Source organism: Nannobrachium achirus (assembly GCF_963921795.1).
Source record: "Nannobrachium achirus genome assembly, chromosome: 11".
In the NCBI taxonomy this organism is placed as follows: domain Eukaryota; kingdom Metazoa; phylum Chordata; class Actinopteri; order Myctophiformes; family Myctophidae; genus Nannobrachium; species Nannobrachium achirus.
Genome location: NC_137820.1, coordinates 22,065,710 through 22,082,335, shown reverse-complemented (window position 1 = coordinate 22,082,335; position 16,626 = coordinate 22,065,710). Strand labels below are relative to the sequence as shown.

Below are 16,626 nucleotides of genomic sequence, written 5' to 3'. Positions count from 1 at the left end.
AATGACTCAGTCAACAACAGCAACTCAACTCAAATGCGTATAGCCCGTAATCACTATTCCAGTCTCAAAGGGCTTTGGGGGCCACATTTAAAGAAACTGCAGAAACCTTAGGAAGGATCACAAAAGAGGGGACCCCCTTCCATGGTGGACAGGTGTGCAATAGGTGTCAATATTATTGTCAAAATCCAAAAATAAAACATGTGACACTATCAATATATTGGAAGATAATAATAGAGGGGTTCATTAGCAGGTTAAGAAAAGAAAGGACATTTAATAATTTGGGTGTAACAAACCCCTTCTGGCTTACACACGTTTTGATTGAATGATTGATTGATTGATTGATTGATTGATTGATTGATTGAATACTTTATTAGCAGTTCACATAGGAAAAGACATGACAATACAATTCGGATACAAGGTCTACTATTTGGGTACAATTCACAAGTGACTTAAAGGCCCATGTGGTCAGTCACAAAGATGCTGAGGATTCATTTTATATTCTTTAGGGCAGGCAGTGGTGTGTCCAGGGGGTGGCACGTGGGCGGTGGCCTAAAATGGCACGTGCCACCCCTGTAATCTGACTGGCCAAATTATGATTGGCTAACAGTCAGTCAGGGCATTTACTTTTACTTGTCTTTAAATTAAACTTTAAATTGAAATTTAAGACACTTTAATGTGAAATTTAAGTAATATACACACTCATACAAACAATGCAGATAGCTCTATAAGTCAGTGCCCCACTTGGGCCAACCCAGTCAAAAGAATCGGGACACGCCACTGTCTCTAGGGGGCGTACTCTCCTACAATGAGGTTCATATAGATAGAGAAGTCAGTGGCCACTGGCCAGTGGGTGGTTATTGAATGAAATAATGAATACAATGTTGAAATTGAATTTTGACAAAATATGTACACAGGCAAGTGAAACCATTCTATGGTTGGGATTCTTTATAATATTGACTATTTGCAGCTCATACTGTCAACAATCCAAGACCAAGAGGGTATGCACAGGTGCACAATCCACATGCATTGTGCAAACAGTGCAATATATTCAAATGTTATATAATATATTATATAAAATGAAATACATAAAAACGAGTAGTCTCGTCTCATCCCCCACAATATACATCGTTACATTTTCACCTTGGCAACCTGTGGTGAAACTTTCAAGTGACTGAAGTTTCTGGTGCATTTGGGGACAACGTGCAGCATCCAATGAATGGGGCGGCCGCTCTGACGATGCTGCCAAGCGCTACCGGTCGGCACGCCCCCAGCATGGATACAATCAGCAGCATTAACAGGCGCTCACGAGAGACCGTCACTCTATTGGAGAGTGTGTGTATTGAAGCCGCGATGGGAGTTATGACATCTAAGTTTATAGGCTTAATACCAGCATCGTTGCACTAAACAAAGAACATTGCTTTGGCGTTGTCTGCTTTTTTTTAGACGTTTCTCTGGTAGGATGTTGATTACATTGGAAAGCTGGATAAGATTATAAAAAGTCAGTTCTCTGATGAGAGCGACCACCTCAGCACCATACAAAGGGAACCACGGAACAAGTACTTTCTACAAGCTTTCTGTTTTTGAATGTCATAAAGGAGCAGGGCTGTTGTTTCAGAATGGATCACTTTGCAGCAGAGTGCCTTGTTTCAATGTCCAGCCGTGCAATTGTCCACGCTCCTAAAGGGAATAATAGGGAGATTAAACCAGAAATTGCGTCTGCTCCAAAGAACGGAGAGGAAATTAAAGAACCTTTGGTAAAAGATAATTCTTCTCTTTTTGTGGTGGCAAGAATCCTGGCGGATTTTAACCAACAGACTCCCAGCAATGTTGCCGATCAGGCAAAAATAAAGGAGGAGAGCTTGCCGAACATCACAGATGATGGAAACTCTGCCACACCTACCATCATCTCCGATCCTGCACTCAAACAAAGAGGCAAAAGATTGAGAGGTCGGATTGAACAAGAATCGCCTCAGAAAAAGCACAAATGCCACTATTCAGGTTGTGAAAAAGTTTATGGCAAATCATCCCACCTCAAAGCCCATCTAAGGACACATACAGGTCAGTCTCACTAGATGTTAATATTTGATGCTGTAATGGATCTCGAATTAGTTTAAAATAGCCTGCCCAAGAGTTGATGTCATTATTCGATGTAAGAATACCACGATTAGAGCATCATTAAAAGTGGAGTTTACTTTACAGACACTATATTAGTAGCCCTAGGGTCGACTATTGTAGGCTAGCCGGGCGATAACAATGCATATCTGCGTTTTAATCCACGTATGCACCCAGTATGGATATCATTAGCGTAGGCATATAGCCTTTAATTCATTTGTGCCTTTAAGTTGGATATAACATAACTTTGCGAAATACCTTTTTTAATGTAGTGTGGGGGAGGGAATCAAACAGTGCCACTCCCACTCAAGAGTATTGTCGCCGCTCCCCTGAGCAAACCCCATTGCCTCAAATGCCCCATTCTGCATTCTGCATTAAGAGGAAGAGACCTCGACTGCAGTAAATGCACAACTAATTTGCCTTGTTTCGATGTATAGCTTCCCCCCCCCCCCCCTGTTGGGATAAAGACAAAATTCGGGTGAGCGCCATATAGTACCGAGATCACTGTTTAGGAGCAGGTTCGAAGTAAAACATCGGACGCGCGAGGTACTAAATCACTTATGCTAAACATGCAGAAAGTTTGGAATCCATCTGACAAGTTGTACTGCCGTGTCACACTGCAGATAGGGGGGAAATCCAGGATGTCATATTTGACCTTCTTGAAGAACTCTTGAATGCGTCCGATATTAGGCTACAATAGCGCTTTGCATTCCCTAGGCTATTCACCAAGATAGTCTACATATAAAGAAAAGAAGAGATGTAATGTAGAGCAACCCAAATTGTAGGTTGATAGCAGTTGTGCAGTCGCCTGTCTGCCCAAAGCTCTTTGTTGTGATGTGCCACACCCCCGCTAGATAGACTGCCAGCTGATCTGGCCAGCAACAGACTCTGCTAGCTGAGCCCAGACTAACAACTCATCGCCTTGCTCAGCTCCACTGGTTCCCAAGCACTGGGTCGGGACCCATTTGTGGGTCGCGGACACATTTTTATGGGCCCCTTCATTTTTTTGTTCCCTATATTTTGTTTTTAATTATTATTATTCCCCAAAAAGTTAAGATTTTCATGAATAAAATACATTTTTTCTAAGTAATTTCGTTAATGAATAAATCGAAGAAATTCCATAAATTAGAAAACAATGTTTAAGAAGAAAATAGCCGCTTTGTGCCGCATTGTGAGCTTGTAGATCTGATGTTTTCACTAGTTTGTGTCCCGGGTATTTTCTCTTTTGGGTCACAGGCTAAAAAGTTTTGGAACAACTGCTATACAGCAGTGATTTTCAACTATTTTAATTTCAAGGACTCCTTGTTTGATATGCATTAGGCCACACACTCCATTTGATATGATTGTCATTTCTGGGACCTCAATTTGGTTCACTATTCTAGACTGTCTGTGTTGCAGGCCTGTAAGGGTCCATTTGGTTCCTAATTATCAAACATTTAGCAGGGGACACCCTGGAACTCCCACATGGACCCCTGGGGGTCCCTGGACCCAAAGTTGAGAACCAGTGCTTTGCAGCTCAAACTATTCCTAAATGGAACAAAATTATGCAATTTTTTCCTGAAACACGGTGGGAACTGTATTCACGTTAAATATGAAGTGATAATAAATAGGATATATTATTTATTGTTAAGTCTCACTGCCAAATAGTTTGGTTCCCCCTGTCCTGAGACATAAGTGCCAGCCAAAGCTGTATTTGCACCCAATGTACCAGCTGTAATTTGCAGCTGCACTGAAAAATGCAGACCTGCTGATTGTCAGAAACACAGCTGTATGTTTAAGTAGGAGAAATCTACTCTTACCTCTGTAAGGCAAGCTTACATAATGTCTGTTATTGTTTTCCTATATATCACTTAGTTCACTGTAATTTGTTGTCTTATATCTCACTATAAGCCCTGCCTCCACCTCTTGCCTACAAAGCTTTTCTCACTGCTGAATCCTGCCGTGTGATTGGTGTGTGTGAATAATGACTGTGTTTCTGCTTATATTTGGGTAATGAGAGAATGTGGGTCATCTGAGTTCAGCCGTCTTGGCTCGGCCAACCGGCAGCGTTCCAGTCAAGGAAGATCAAAGAAGGAACGGACACCAACGTCATTTTCGTCATTTCAGGCTCCATGGGACGCCGCCATGACACTTTGGCCACCCAAAATTAACATTAGCGTCTATGAGCACTTCGTCACTTCCGCCACCCAAAAGTGGCCACCCGGCGTGCCAACTTCCGGGTGTTGTCTGTTCCTTGTAGATATTCCTTGGTTCCAGTCAGCAGTTAGCGTGCCGCAGCCTCTACTAGCGGAGTCTAGAGCGAATGGATCTATGGATCCTTGCCCAGCTCCAACCAAACACCACTATCTAATTGATGGGGAACACTGTGTTACAGACACAATTTAAACACAGAGCCAGAGAGCTAGCTGGTGTCCTCACTTGACTCTGTAACGCCCAAAAGCCCCAGTTTTTGTATAATTTGAGTGCAACAGGAACTGGAAACTGATGCATTTTGGCAGCATGTGTGCAGACAGTGGCGTCAGTTCATCAAAAGCTAGGGTATGGCTGCTATGGCAAAGATGGGAGTCCTCCTGCGCACGGTTTTGTCCGTTTTTTCCCCGGGTTTCTACGCTTTCTTGGGCTGGATATGGCAGCCTGGAACGGTTGTTCAAGTGCCGCATAATAACCAGCACAGATAGACAAAGAGACATTCATGGATTTATATTTAAAAGTACATTTTATTTCCCCCCCTGGACCCAGGGTATGGCAGCTGCATATCCCTGCCATACCCAATTGACACCCATGCGTGTGTGTAATGCATAACATTATTCTAGTAATATGTTTTTGGATCTCCTATACAGGACAGAAGCTTAAGTATATCAAGCAAGGTTGCGCCATACTATGCAAGGGTTAAAACTTTTATCTTGCTTTAATTTTTTTGTCTCTTGTTGCACATTGCAGTATTTCTAACATTATTCTATGTGTGCTAAGCCAGTTCACCACTACTACTGTCAGAATGGGTGAAATGGCAGGATCATTTAACTATAACATCAGATTGAGCATCTTTCATTTTGCTTAGATTATTGTAGTAACACCTGGCCACAAAATATTTTGTCTACACTTCCACACCACACTGAGACACTGTGTTAAATATTTGATTTTAATGATGTCACTCAACCCTCATGCTGATAAAGTCCACAGTTTGCGTGATTGCTCTCCTCATGACGTTCATTGCAAGCCATGCCAGACTAGTTTGGCAATGCAGTTTCTATCCATGAATTGTACGATCTCCTAATCAGAGTGGTTATTAATAGTACACCTAACTATGTGCAGGCCAGGCTTAATGTATGATTTATCTCATGTCATGATAAAGTACCTGATCAAAGGTTTGTCTATACTCCAAAGATGGTTCATCAGGTTCATGGTTCTCATACTGTAACACAGAAGATCAGGCATGCAGAATAGTGCATGCATAATATACTCACTGTATATTGCTCATTATACCACATGAGTATGATCTCATGAAGTGGAGAATACATATATATATATATATATATATATATATATATATATATATACATATATATCCATGGCGCGACGTGAGCTTGTATGTCTGCTGTTAAAACCGGAAGTGTGGTCCAAATAATCTCCAGTAAACTCCTGCGGAAAGAGGTGGATATATATATATATATATATATATATATATATATATATATATATATATATATATATATATATATATATACATACACACACACACACACACACACACACACACACACACACACACACACACACACACACACACACACACTGTGGAAAACAGAATTAATTATGCTTTGTCGCACAGAGGTATCACTCAACGAAGATGACTGATTTCCAAGCTGCATTGTTTTTCTAGCTTGAAAATCTGTTATTTTCAGCGAGTATAAATTAGGCGTAAACTGAGCTTTAGCTATACTATACCATCAGTGAATTTGTCTTTGCTCAACCATTGTCAGCAGATGACTTGTTTCTAACGAGGGCAGACCAGTTTCGCGGTGTAGAGGGATCTCTCTGTGAAGCCTCATTACTGGGCTCTGGTCATGTCATGCAAACTGCCATCTCCAGCAGAGAGATGGCCCCTGACGAGCTCATTACAAGTCATGTCTTCTTGATAAAGAACAGCTCGAGCGTCCTTGCTCCCCACAGCTGGGCCTCACAAAAGGCCCTCTTAGCAAAAGTACAAGGGCATGACAAAACTCTGAACCAACCACCAGAGTAGAACGGGGAGGACATATCCCTCAAAGACAAAGAGACTAATGACATATTTTACAGTTGGTTTGACTTTTTGTTTGGGTCCATTCTTTTGTGTTCTATTGGGGGGTACCTCTGGTATTGTAGGGATGGTATTGTGGAACACTCATACAGTATAGAGGCCCCTAGCTGTCCTAAAAGTAAGCAGCCCCACCTGGTAGCTCTTTCACAGTTGCACTGCTATTTAGACTCAATTACACACACACACTCGCATTCCTTCTATTTTTAGTTAAACTACTGCACAAACTGTTGAGTAACATTTTACTTTGCCGCCAAATCATCCTGCATTCCACATGGAAAATAAAGTGCGTACGTGTAGTTATGCATACTGTATATAGCTTTATTTTTGGTGCACAGTAAAATCTGGATCTTACTGTGTACAGAAGCATGTCCTGCGACACTGCATACTGTGTTCCTGTTTGGTTAATGGTGATGATGAGGTAGGAGGGTGGAGGATGGGGTTTTTTCCCGCTCTTCCTCCAGTCTGACCTTGGATCAGTGATGGGTAACAGTTCCACTGGGGCACAAGAGGTCAGTCTGTCTACCCGCCACACTGCAGGATTTCCACCCTCCCTCTCTCCCTCCCCTCCCAGCAAAGCCACGTTTCCACCAGACCTTGCATGAAATAACCGTTTGACAGCCAGGAGCAGTTAAAAAGACAGTTTCCTAATTCTGGTGATGACTGATGAGATAGTTAAAATACTGGGGTGAATCCATGGGTGGACATGTTCCAGTGTTTTATCCCCCAGGATCACGATGATCTGTCATCATCATCAGATTATGTTTTCCTCAAAGGGAGACATTGTGAATTAAATCTTGTTGGTCCATCCATGAGGCTCAGATGTCACTTCGCATGTATGTGTCCAATGGAAACAAGGTATTAGCTAAATCTACTTGATCCCTGGGATGTAAATAAAACCAAAGTGAAGCTACCATCTTGCTTGTTCTAATCCTCTGGGTCAGCAGTGCTACTGCTGCTTTTTTACTCTGTAGTCCAGTACACTGTATGTAATGTCTTCTCCATAACCCAGTGTAGTGGTGTATAGTGTGTGTGTGTGTGTGTGTGTGTGTGTGTGTGTGTGTGTGTGTGTGTGTGTGTGTGTGTGTGTGTGTGTGTGTGTGTGTGTGTGTGTGTGTGTGTGTGTGTGTGTGTGTGTGTGTGTGTGTGTGTGTGTGTGTGTGTGCGTGCGTGCGTGCGTGCGTGCGTGCGTGCGTGCGTGCGTGCGTGCGTGCGTGCGTGCGTGCGTGCGTGCGTGCGTGCGTGCGTGCGTGCGTGCGTGCGTGCGTGCGTGCGTGAAAATGTAAAGATGTCACGTGAAGACACAATTCTGCGCTGACGATCTCGGCATACAACCACATACAGTTTTGTACTGAAGCTGTGATCAAGTAACCAAACGTGGTAGATATTGAACATTTTGCAAGGCCCCTCACACAGGCTGTGGGCTTGCTGTGCTGTTTTCAATGGCCCACAGAGCTCATGTATTCTTTAGTTAGCTTTGGAGTAAGTCTATAAAAGCCACTTTTGTGTGTGTGTGTTTTCACCCAGCCCCTCCCTCTGTTCTCTAGCCTGCTCTAATGCAAATCAAAATAGGGGTTGAAGCTCGTTGTGTTCCTGGCCGAAGCCTGTGTCAAGTCAGGGTGTCGATTACCGTGGGCAGGAAGAGAGGGATATAGGACTGGTGGAAAGCTGCATTTTTCCCCACAGTAGAAATAACCAGCCAACTGCATCTCTCACGCAATGGCCCGGGATCCACAATACAAAGCGCGCCAGAGAGCGTACAGTACGGCGCGCTGTGTGGGGGTGGGGCAAGAGACAGAGATGTTTACACTGTCAATGCTTTCCATTGATGTAGGTCATTTATTCAGCTGCATCTGCAGCCAATCTGATAATAGCGTGTGAAGGGCTGTGACCTCCACAGGAGAGAACACCCCTACAAGAACCCCATTTGAGAGTTGTACTAAAATGAGTGTCCATGACTCGAATAGATCAACCAATGGCAGATCTCGGTCACGTGCGCACCAGGGTTAGGGTGTGGTCGCCAGAGGGAGGTGGGGAGTAGTATTTGGTGGAGCATATGGGGCGAAGCCTTAGGTGGGGGAGGGTTAGCCCACAACAGTTTCTCCCCGAGATATGACAATATTTCCATCACATCACTCTCCTTTTGGAGCATCAGATAAGACGTTGTATAGCTGGCTGCGTGAAGGTCGTGGCCTGTATCTCCTCTCACGGTGAGGCCTTTTCAGAACTTGGTAGGGTTGTGGCTCAGTTCGTTTGATACCCATCTCCTGTGAGCTATCGCGTCAAGACTCCATCCACTGAATGAGCTGGCAGTGTGCTGCGTGAATGAGAGTCATGGATGATAGGATGTCCCTTCTCCCTCCTGCGTGTGCCAGTGTTCCTGCCGGCATACCGTAAACACCCAGTAATGGCTGCAGCTGTCTCCATGTCCTTAGCTAACCAGGGTTAAAAAGATTAGACAACCGCCTGCAACACAACAAGGCTTCAGGTCATTTTACCTTGCACTCAAGGCTGAGAGAGATGGCCCACTTAAACTAATTGGCGAAATACTGATGAGCTGGTCAGTGCAGTCTCGCCCCCCAAAGAGTTAAAAGAGATGAAGTAATGTATGGCTGAGTGTCTGCAGGAATCAGACTGTCGCCCTCGACCCCACGTGTACGTCTCTGGGTGAATGTCAATAGCTCGTTGCAGTGTAGACCAGGGGGAGTGAGTTACGGTCAGCAATACACAGCCCATCTGATTGTAATGCATTACGGGAGTGCCTCTCCTGCTGCGTGCAAGGCTGCTGCTATTGTTCACAACCTGACAGCCATAGGCCCACAAGGGGAGACAGGCTATTCAATGGCAAGTACGGTCCTCTCAATAACGACAAAAGATGATAATAGATCAGATTCTCTATGTTTTTTAGGTCCATGACAAGCCCAAGCTAGTCCTCGTCGGCAGCACCTGACCCACCCACGGCTTCTTTGTTAGTCGTGCAGAGATGACTTATTCTAAAACAAATTTGAATCAAAACTCTGAATGGGAGCTTGGAAAAAGCATGTTTTGACGGAGTGACTTCACTCCTGTAAAACGACATGACTCCCACAGAGTAAAGTAGATGAACATCCACACAAACAACTCTCATCTTTGATATGTATTTCAAAACAAGCCGATCCCCCCCCCCAGACCACACATTCATTCAAGCCTTTGTTGTTATTTTTGCTCAAGCGGGGGCTGTGTTTTGTCCATGTTAAAGCTGTCTGCAATGATAAAAGACAAAACGGCAAGCCTTAATATGTATTTATTCTTTGCCACACACGTGTTTGTGTTTATGTCCCCGTGGCATGCAATAACGTGTGTGAAGGGAGAGGCTAGATGGAGACGGAAGAAGGGTGGGAACTTAACCCTGTCCTATCCCAAATCCAGTTTCTGTCTGCCAATAGTGATGTCATGGAGGAAAGCCGCCACGAGTGGTCATGTTGAAGAGTTTTGGTCTTACCCAGAGTGAAGCCTCATGCTTGGTTGTCTGCTGGCAGGGCGGACGGGCTGGCTCCTGCCTGGCTTTGAGCCACGGTTGGTCGTAAACATGCAAGTAAATTACAGGCTTCTGATGAACTGCAGTTAGCAGTGTGCCTCCCCTGCTTTGCGTGAGGGGTTTGCCCAACGGCTGAGGAAACGTCAGGAATGTTATCTGCTCCGGTTTTGAAGTGCTGGTAGCTTGTTGAAGCAGGTGACATTGAGTCAGAGCCCACTGGTGCTCACGTCAAACTGTGATTGCATCTCGTGTCTGCACACAGTGTCCCCACTGTCCCGCACACTCCATAGATCTACCCAGATTCCATTATTAAACATTTCGGCAGAAGCCCAGGGAGTGCAGGTGGGACGTGTGGGGCGTGAGGAAGATGGACAAAGAGGCTCTGAATTGAGCAGTTTATTTACTGACCTAGTGGCCCCAAAGGGAACAGTTGTATAACAGGAGTAGCTATCTGTGACATAATCGTATTGCCTCGGAGGGGAGATGCTAGCGTTTAGCAGAGGTACAGTGTGTGTGCATGATGTAACTTGCACTATGGGTAACTGGGTCACTGTGTTCGTTAGAGAAAAGCTTCCCTAATTATACCAACCATCTCTCTCTTGCACACACTCCTTTTCTCTCTCTCTCTCTCTCTCTCTCTCTCTCTCTCTCTCTCTCTCTCTCTCTCTCTCTCTCTCTCTCTCTCTCATTCACTCATTCTGAGAAAGACAGACCACACGCTGTGGATGTGGAATTCAGCCAGGGCTGCACCAGCCAATGGCGTGCCCTGCTGTCACCAGGCACGTGCACACATAGACATCAAGGGGGGGCTTGAGCCCCTGCCCTTTTTTCCGTCTGTAAAAAGTGCCCTCTTCAGACCATGAATGCAATTTTTACTATGATGAAAGAAGTGCAAATGCCCTTTTTCCATGCCATACCTGAAGGCAGCATTCAAGAGAATTGCCTTGTCCAAACTCTTATGTTGAAAGAATTGCCCTCTCTGTGTAGAAATCCATGCCGTACTCTCCAGTATTGACTTGATTATGCTTGATTATGCTCAGTGTGGTATCAAGCACCGAAAATAGCCGACCTCCAGGGGAAATCCCGCTAAGGCAAACGCTGATAAGGCAAACTGGGCAAATGTACTGCCCGGGTCTCCTACCGTACTGTCCAACTAATACAGAGTAGCCTCCTTTTGTTATGGTGAAATGAATAAAGAATTGTTAGCAATACAATGGTTATATGTCACAGTTATTGTCCACGACATTGCAAGCGGCGCGAAGGCCAGCGGACCTTGGTCCTGCTCTTCGCGCCCGAGCGCCGCACTCCGCCGCAGGCTTCCGAAGCGCCGCGCGAGTTACGAAGCCGTGGTGAATGCAATCGTTATATTTACAGCCTGGTCAAGCGCATGATAAACGCATGAATGGGATGAAGGTGAGCTCACATTTCACCATAACAAAAGGTTATTAACGGGACGGCAGAAGGAGATCAGTACGGCGTTTGCCAAAACGGGACGTGCCCGACCTCCAAGCTCTCAACGCGCATTGTGAGCTGCGTTATGAGCTTGGAGGTCTGCTATTTTCAATATTTTCACCAAAAGAGACCCTTTTAGAAATGTCAGCCCCTGCCTCTAACATTCTCTGCACGTCCCTGGCTGTCACAGTCGCTGCGGTGCCACCGCACGTCACGATCACTACGTAACTGGACGGAGGAAGGATAAAGAGGCGTGTGAAAGTGGCTGACTCGAGTTTTCCCCCTTCTTTTATAGATATGCTGATTGCCATGTATAAATGAGTGTGAGTGTGACAATCTCCCAGTACTGACGTGTGTGGACCCCATCATCTTATCCTCCTCTGGATCAAGATGTCTGTTTCCCAAACCTCCCTGTTGTTGCCATGAATTATTTTTTACCACCCTCCTTGAAAGCCTAGAAGCGTCATGTCCCAGCACAAAATACATTGGGGCGCTGTGTAAGCCTTTCAGGAAGACGTTAAGGCAGGAGGTTTCCGTGTTTCATGCATGGTAATACCTTTGATCCAGCCATCTTTCCGTTTTTAGCCATAAAATGGATTAGAATAGGCAGTTGCTCTGTCATACCACGTTTCCTTAAGAACCCAAGGCCAGTTCAGCGGTTCAGCGGGTCGCCAGTGTACACCTGATGGTGTCCACTATCACTGCATTACTGTATCGGGGCAGTTAGACTGGATATCTCAGCCTAGCTCTCTGGTGTCTGGTCAAATATTGATGCTGTTGGATCTGTTACACTGGTGGTTGATGAACTTTAAGCTGCCTGCCAGATCATAGCTTTGCTCCTTAGCCTATAATTCAACCTGCAGTGCCAGGTGGCACCTTTACTCTTGTTAAATCTTGTTGAGCCTTAGGTTTTACTGTATGTTCATAGAGCGAGAGGTGGGGCCTTAAAGCCAGTGAAGTTGAGCCGAGTTCACTTTCTACGGGAACAAGGAATAGTCTGATGTTTTTGTATATGCAATGAGGAGGGTTTGATCCAGGAAGTCCAGAGTCAAACAAGCATGACCTCTTACGTCTTTTATATACATACATCATATCTTTGTGTGGGAAACATAACTTGAAACTGTGTGTGTGTGCGTGTGTGAGTGCGTGCGTGCGTGCGTGCGTGTGTGTGCACGTGTGTGTTTACTCTGGGAGAAGAACAGGAACAGCACAACCCAGTATGGCTGGGAATTCTTCGTGTGAGATCAGAGGTGTTTTTGATTCTAGTGTGAATAATAACAGAATGTGAGGACTAAATACTGATGTATGCAGCAGTATTTCTCTGCATGCACTCAAGTGAAGGGAATTCAAGTGAAGGGAGACAGCAGAAGTTACAGTGGGCGGGGCAGACTTGAGTTTGTCTGGATCCGAGAGGTTAGGCGTCTGGAACACAAGACTGAACTGTCTAGACTTGTTCTGTCTGTCTGAATGTTTTGTAACCATGCAGTATGGGGGAGAGGCTGGGGCTGATGGCACACCGAGTTCTTGTTTATGAGGCAGCCATGTTGGCATCAGGTAGCATAGAGGCTTTTTGATGCCGAACAGCCCTGTTTCCATTGTGGCCCTGTGGGAAACCACAGAACAAAGATAGCATTTGGTGTACTGCTCTTATGCACTCATTTGTCATGCTGGTTTATAAACAGTCGTGCAATTTAGGGTCTCTCTCTCCCTTTTCATATATCCAATCCTTGGCTTAGTTTTGCACGTAATGATTCGAGCCTGCTCTCTTTCTGAAGCCCGGTAACATTAAAAGAGTATGCCCTGCCTTGGTGTAGAACTGCTAGGTCATGCTGGTAAAATTAGAACGCTCGGTCCTGCTATTGTCAGGCAGAAAATCACTGAAACGGAACTAAAGGGAAATACTGCATTAGCTATATTGTCCAGCGCATGCAGAGCACTGTATGCAGACACACTGTTGCCACATCAGAATGGAAGAAAACCACACCAAGATATATAGTACCATCTGGCTTTGGGTAGATTTGTGTCAAAGCCCACTTTTATTGCCCTTGGAGGGGGAAGGGTATAATTTACCACGCACAGAGTCGCAGATAGTTGTATGGCGGAAAATGGGCTGGGAAACCATTCTGAGCATCATTAGCATATGGAGCTTAGCTAATTAAACTGCATCTGCCTCTGCCAATGTTGAGGTGACTTCTCCCAATCCATTTGTACCTCACCTACTGTAAACGTATGTGCGGTGAGTAGCTAGTGCACATGGTCACCACCACCTCTTTCTTCCATTTCAGTCTTATCACGTGGTATGAAAAGAAAAATACTGTCCATTCTCCAGTTTGACTGGAAACTCTTGTTTGTTTCCAGCAAGGTTCTTCCAAAAGCAAAGAGGCAAAGCAGATGTTCCAGCAGGTCAGCTGTAAAAATGAAGTAGCATTGATGTTGAAGCTGCAGTTAACCACTTAAGCCCTATATACCTTGTTGTACAACAAATAGTGAAAATAGCTGATCTACAAGCTTAATGTGTTGTGAACTTGCCCAAGACAGGGTCACCTTGTCTTCACTTTTAGTCTGCAGCAGGTCTGCAGAGTTGCAGGCAGGGGCGTCACAAGGGGGAGGAAAGTGAGACTGAGTTACTAGGGCCCAAGGTGGAGGGGCCCTAGTAACTTTAGCTATTATACAAGCTCACAGCGCGGCACAGAGTGCCGTGCTGCGAGCTTGTAGATCTGCTATTTTTGAAAAAGTCGTGAAAATGTGTGCAAATCTTTTAATATATGTATTTTTTAAGCAAACATTTTGTAACTCAAATTTTGCTTCTGGGGGGTCCCTGTAACGAAATATTTTGAGATGGGGGTCCGTGGCCAAATACATATCATTTTGGGGGTCCTTGACATGAAAAAGTTTGAGCACCACTGACATGGAAACATAGGTTTCTTGCACACATTTTCAGTTTTTTTCAAAAATAGCAGATCTACAAGCTCACTGCGCGGCTGTGAGCTTGTATATCTGCTATTTTTCAATAGTTCATGGGGGGCCCGCAGTGAATCCTTGTACCCAGGGCCCAGACTTTGGTGTGACGCCCCTGGTTGCAGGAGCTGTCAATAAATGTTGGTGGCTTGACACAGATTGGGAGAAGGACAGAAAACAGCCCAGTATCGTTCAGTTAGATGTGTCATATATCTGTAGGTGTCTTCTAGTAAAGTGTAAGCGTTTATGACTTGTCATCACAACAGTGAATCATCACTCCTCAGTGCTTTGATGAGCAGCTTGTGACAATTTAAGCACAAGTTACAATAAGAAATGTGCAGCATTTCTTCATTTTGACATACTTTATTTAAGTAGTCTTGACACCTTAATCTGTGTAAATGTTATAAACTCAGTGATGTAAAGTAACTAAGTACATTTACTTAAGTACTGTACTTAAGTATACTTTTGAAGTATTTGTACTTTACTTGAGTATTTCCAATTTCCAATACTTTTACTTCTACTCCACTACAATTATTTGAAAACCTTAGTTACTAGTTACTTAGCAGACATACATTATAATATTCTAAAACATACATAAACCACTTTAGCCCTATTTCATACCTAGGTTATTTGAAAATAGCCGATCTACAAGCTCAGCTTGTAGATCTGCTATTTTCAAAAATGTTGTACTTTTACTTTTGGTACTTTAAGTACATTTTGATGCCAATACTCTCATACTTTTACTCAAGTACATTTTGAATTCTGTACTTGTAACAGTACATCTACAGTGCAGTATTGATACTTTTATTTAAGTACAAAATGTGAGTACCTTTTCCACCTCTGTATAAACTTAAGCTACTTGTGTTGCTGTTAGGTAAAATACTGACAGTTGCCTCTTTCTGTCCTTGCACTGCAGGCGAGCGGCCTTTCCCGTGCACCTGGCCCGACTGCAGCAAGAAGTTTGCCCGCTCTGACGAGCTGGCGCGCCACTACCGCACACACACCGGGGAAAAGAAGTTCGGCTGCCCGCTCTGTGACAAGCGCTTCATGCGGAGTGACCACCTGATGAAACACGCCCGCCGCCATTCCGATTTCCAGCCCGGCATGCTGAAGAGGCCTCACGGCGGCAGCGGCGGCGTCATCGCCACGCGGCCCGGATCTCTCAGCGACTACAGCCGGTCTGACGCGTCCAGTCCCACCATCAGTCCGACCCTCAGTCCAGCCAACTCGCCTTAATGAACTGTAACACCCCGGTCGCACTTTCTGCCTCCGACCTCCAACATTTGTGTTGCAAATCGCCAGCAACCGCCCCGCCCCGGCCCTTTTTCTTTGCTAATCCTGCGCTTGCTGTGGTGTAGCCTACCTTACTGTACATACCTGCTTATTGTAGTGCAATTACTGGTGTGATCCTAAAAATAAGGTAATGCCTTTCCCAAATGGCAATACATTCTGTACCATGTCTGTATTTTTTAAGCTTCTGACCGTGACTAGTTGTCCATTGTGTTTTCTCTGTCGACGAAACAAGGTTTAGAAGAAAAACAAACAAACAAAAAACAGACACACTGACAGCTCTTATCGAATCATGTTTTTTATTTTTTATTTTACGGGTCAGGAGAAGGGGTACACACACCTCAGGATTGAAGACCTTTGCTTATTTTCTTCAGTACCACAGTACTTACAGTACTTCAGTACCACAGTACTCACTTTGACTGCACAATACAAGCATCACTTTACTCTGAAATTCAACTGGGTTGAATTTTATGCCCTGCTCAGGGATGGCCTTGTTAGCTTGAAAGAATGAACATGATGAAGAGAAACATAACATATAGCAGCCTTACACTCAACAAGATTTGCACTCTTTCCTTAGTTTTTCTTTTTTTGGTTGGTTTTGTTGTTGTTGGTTATTGCATTCAGTGAAACTAACCGTAGTCATACAGTTCATCACAGTTAAACAATATTATATCCTTCCTGGTGTGACAGTAGTTCAGCCTAACATTGGGGGGGTTCAAATGGAATCTAATTGCTTTTTGTTATTTGAATAGCACACTCCTCACCCCAGTGAACAAAATGCCTGCTCCTCTTTTGCAACGTCTCCCCAGGCCAGTGATCTGCAGCAAACGCTGTGAACATCTTAACTGGAAGGGTAACAACAGTATCTGTATCACTATACTGAGCTAAATAACGTTTTTAGATCGAAACCTTTAAATGGATACAGTCAAGTTTTAAAGCAGCTGTTTTGTTCCCTTTCTTTTGTGTGTGTGTGTGTGTGTGTGTGTGTGTGTGTGTGTGTGTG

General features: G+C 44.4%; 1 protein-coding gene across 1 annotated transcript; it reads left to right on the top strand.

Annotated features, from left to right (window-relative positions):
- Positions 1-1,339: 1,339 nt before the first annotated feature.
- klf13 (Kruppel like factor 13) lies at positions 1,340-16,626 on the top strand. Its single transcript, XM_080736773.1, has 2 exons — positions 1,340-2,058; positions 15,250-16,626. The coding sequence occupies exons 1-2, from the start codon at positions 1,617-1,619 to the stop codon at positions 15,567-15,569; spliced, it is 762 nt and encodes a 253-aa protein (XP_080592899.1). The 5' UTR covers positions 1,340-1,616; the 3' UTR covers positions 15,570-16,626.